Source organism: Austrofundulus limnaeus, unplaced genomic scaffold, assembly GCF_001266775.1.
Source record: "Austrofundulus limnaeus strain Quisiro unplaced genomic scaffold, Austrofundulus_limnaeus-1.0 Scaffold15, whole genome shotgun sequence".
Taxonomy (NCBI): Eukaryota; Metazoa; Chordata; class Actinopteri; order Cyprinodontiformes; family Rivulidae; genus Austrofundulus; species Austrofundulus limnaeus.
Genome location: NW_013952417.1, coordinates 3,526,557 through 3,528,143, shown reverse-complemented (window position 1 = coordinate 3,528,143; position 1,587 = coordinate 3,526,557). Strand labels below are relative to the sequence as shown.

Here is a 1,587-nt window from a genome sequence, read left to right as displayed (position 1 = left end):
TATTTGGGGTCACAAGTTTTTGCCATGAATATTTTGTGGGTCAGAAGATAAAAAGTTTGGGAACCACTGCTCTAAAAGAACTTTCCGTTCACTCGGGGCTCAGAAAAGTGGGGGGCACGCACCGAAAGTAATCCAGTTTGCAGAAAACCTCCTTCTCTTTGATGTAGCAGCTCGCGTGGCTGCCAAGCGAGGTCTGGCACACGCTGCACGAGAGACAGCGCACATGCCAGCACAAGTCGTTCACCTACAGCAGAGATGATGAATTAGCAGAAGACAAGGGGAGGAATAAATACCAAAAAAAAAAAAAATCCCGCATCCGTGTGATCCAAAAGAAAGCGCCAGAGGAAACGAAAACATTCGAATCTTTAAGACCAATAATAATAAACTTTCAGTGTTTACCTTTAATAAGTATTTATCCACTATTTCCTCGTTGCAGCTCGCGCACACGCTCCTGCCCAGCAGKGGCGCGGAGGGCATCTCCCGAGGGGACGACGTGTCCTCATCCAGAACTTCCACCGGCGCGCCCTGCGGAGATGGCACAATTACGCACAGGAGCGTTTCCAGAGCAGCCRGCGGGAGCGCGTGCAGGACTGGGGATGTGTCTGAACTCAGGCGCGTGCTTCAGATTTTAAAGAATTTAAAGGGCGGGGGATCATAACAAAGATATAAACTTTAAACTTTTATTTGTTGTACTTTTATTTTTACTAAAAAGACGGGAAAGTTCGCAACTTGGCTGTAAATCGCGCCACGAGGGCTTGTTTTTATCTGTACATCCCGGCAGATTGATTTTAWAAACAGGAGTTAACGAGGTAGAGTAAGTGGTGTTAAAAATACAAACACATTAAAATAAAATAACTCGCAAAAATGGTCACAAATTTGCCGTAAACATACTTTTTTTACAAAGTTAAACTTGACAAAAGACATTATTCTTTAATTATTTGTCCAGTTCAAACTAAATTAGTAACTCTGAGAAAATTGTAGTACGTATAAAAAAGGAGAATTTTCCATTTCTCCTRTTGTAATAAGACAAAGTTTACCCCTCAGCCCAAAAAGCTCCATTTTAATTTAGCTGTTTTGGGTGAATAAATCCCGCTCAGCCTACCATGATGTCCCTCCTGTCCTCCGTGCACTTGCCCAGCAGCTCTCCGTCTCCTTTGCAGTCTTCACACATGACGGGGAGGATTGTCGGCGCGTGCGGAGCGCGCGGCTGCAGCTGCCCTTAAAAGCCCCGCGCGCTCCTTCCCATAAATATCATGCCTTTTTTACTTTTTCACCATGACAACGCGGCCGATTAAACCACAATGACATTTAGGAAGAGAAAGATAGCCATTACTTAGAAAAACAGACAACACTCGAGCCGACACTCCACACGCGCGCGCGCGCGCAAATATGTGTGCGTGTAACAGCAACAACAAAAAAAAAGTGATGCGCGCGCTGCCAGTTGAACACCAATTTTACGCGTCAATCAGGAGAAGCAGCGCGAGGTCTGGAGGAAAAGGGGGATTGATTTATTTAATAACAGCAATTTAAAAAGACGTGTGTGTGTGTGTGTGTGTGTGTGTGTGTGTGTGTGTGTGTGTGTGTGTG

At 45.0% G+C, this 1,587-nt stretch overlaps 1 protein-coding gene across 3 annotated transcripts in view; it reads right to left on the bottom strand.

Moving 5' to 3' along the window:
* LOC106513884 (LIM/homeobox protein Lhx8) overlaps window positions 1-1,587 on the bottom strand; it is a gene marked incomplete at its 3' end in the record, with an annotated part of 4,538 nt that overhangs the window by 2,316 nt on the left and 635 nt on the right. The window contains 3 exon segments of one of the 3 annotated variants that reach the window (XM_014002921.1): window positions 123-244; window positions 400-525; window positions 1,103-1,561. In XM_014002921.1, coding sequence (XP_013858375.1) covers window positions 123-244; window positions 400-525; window positions 1,103-1,171 — 317 coding nt within the window. 3 annotated transcript variants of the gene reach the window in all.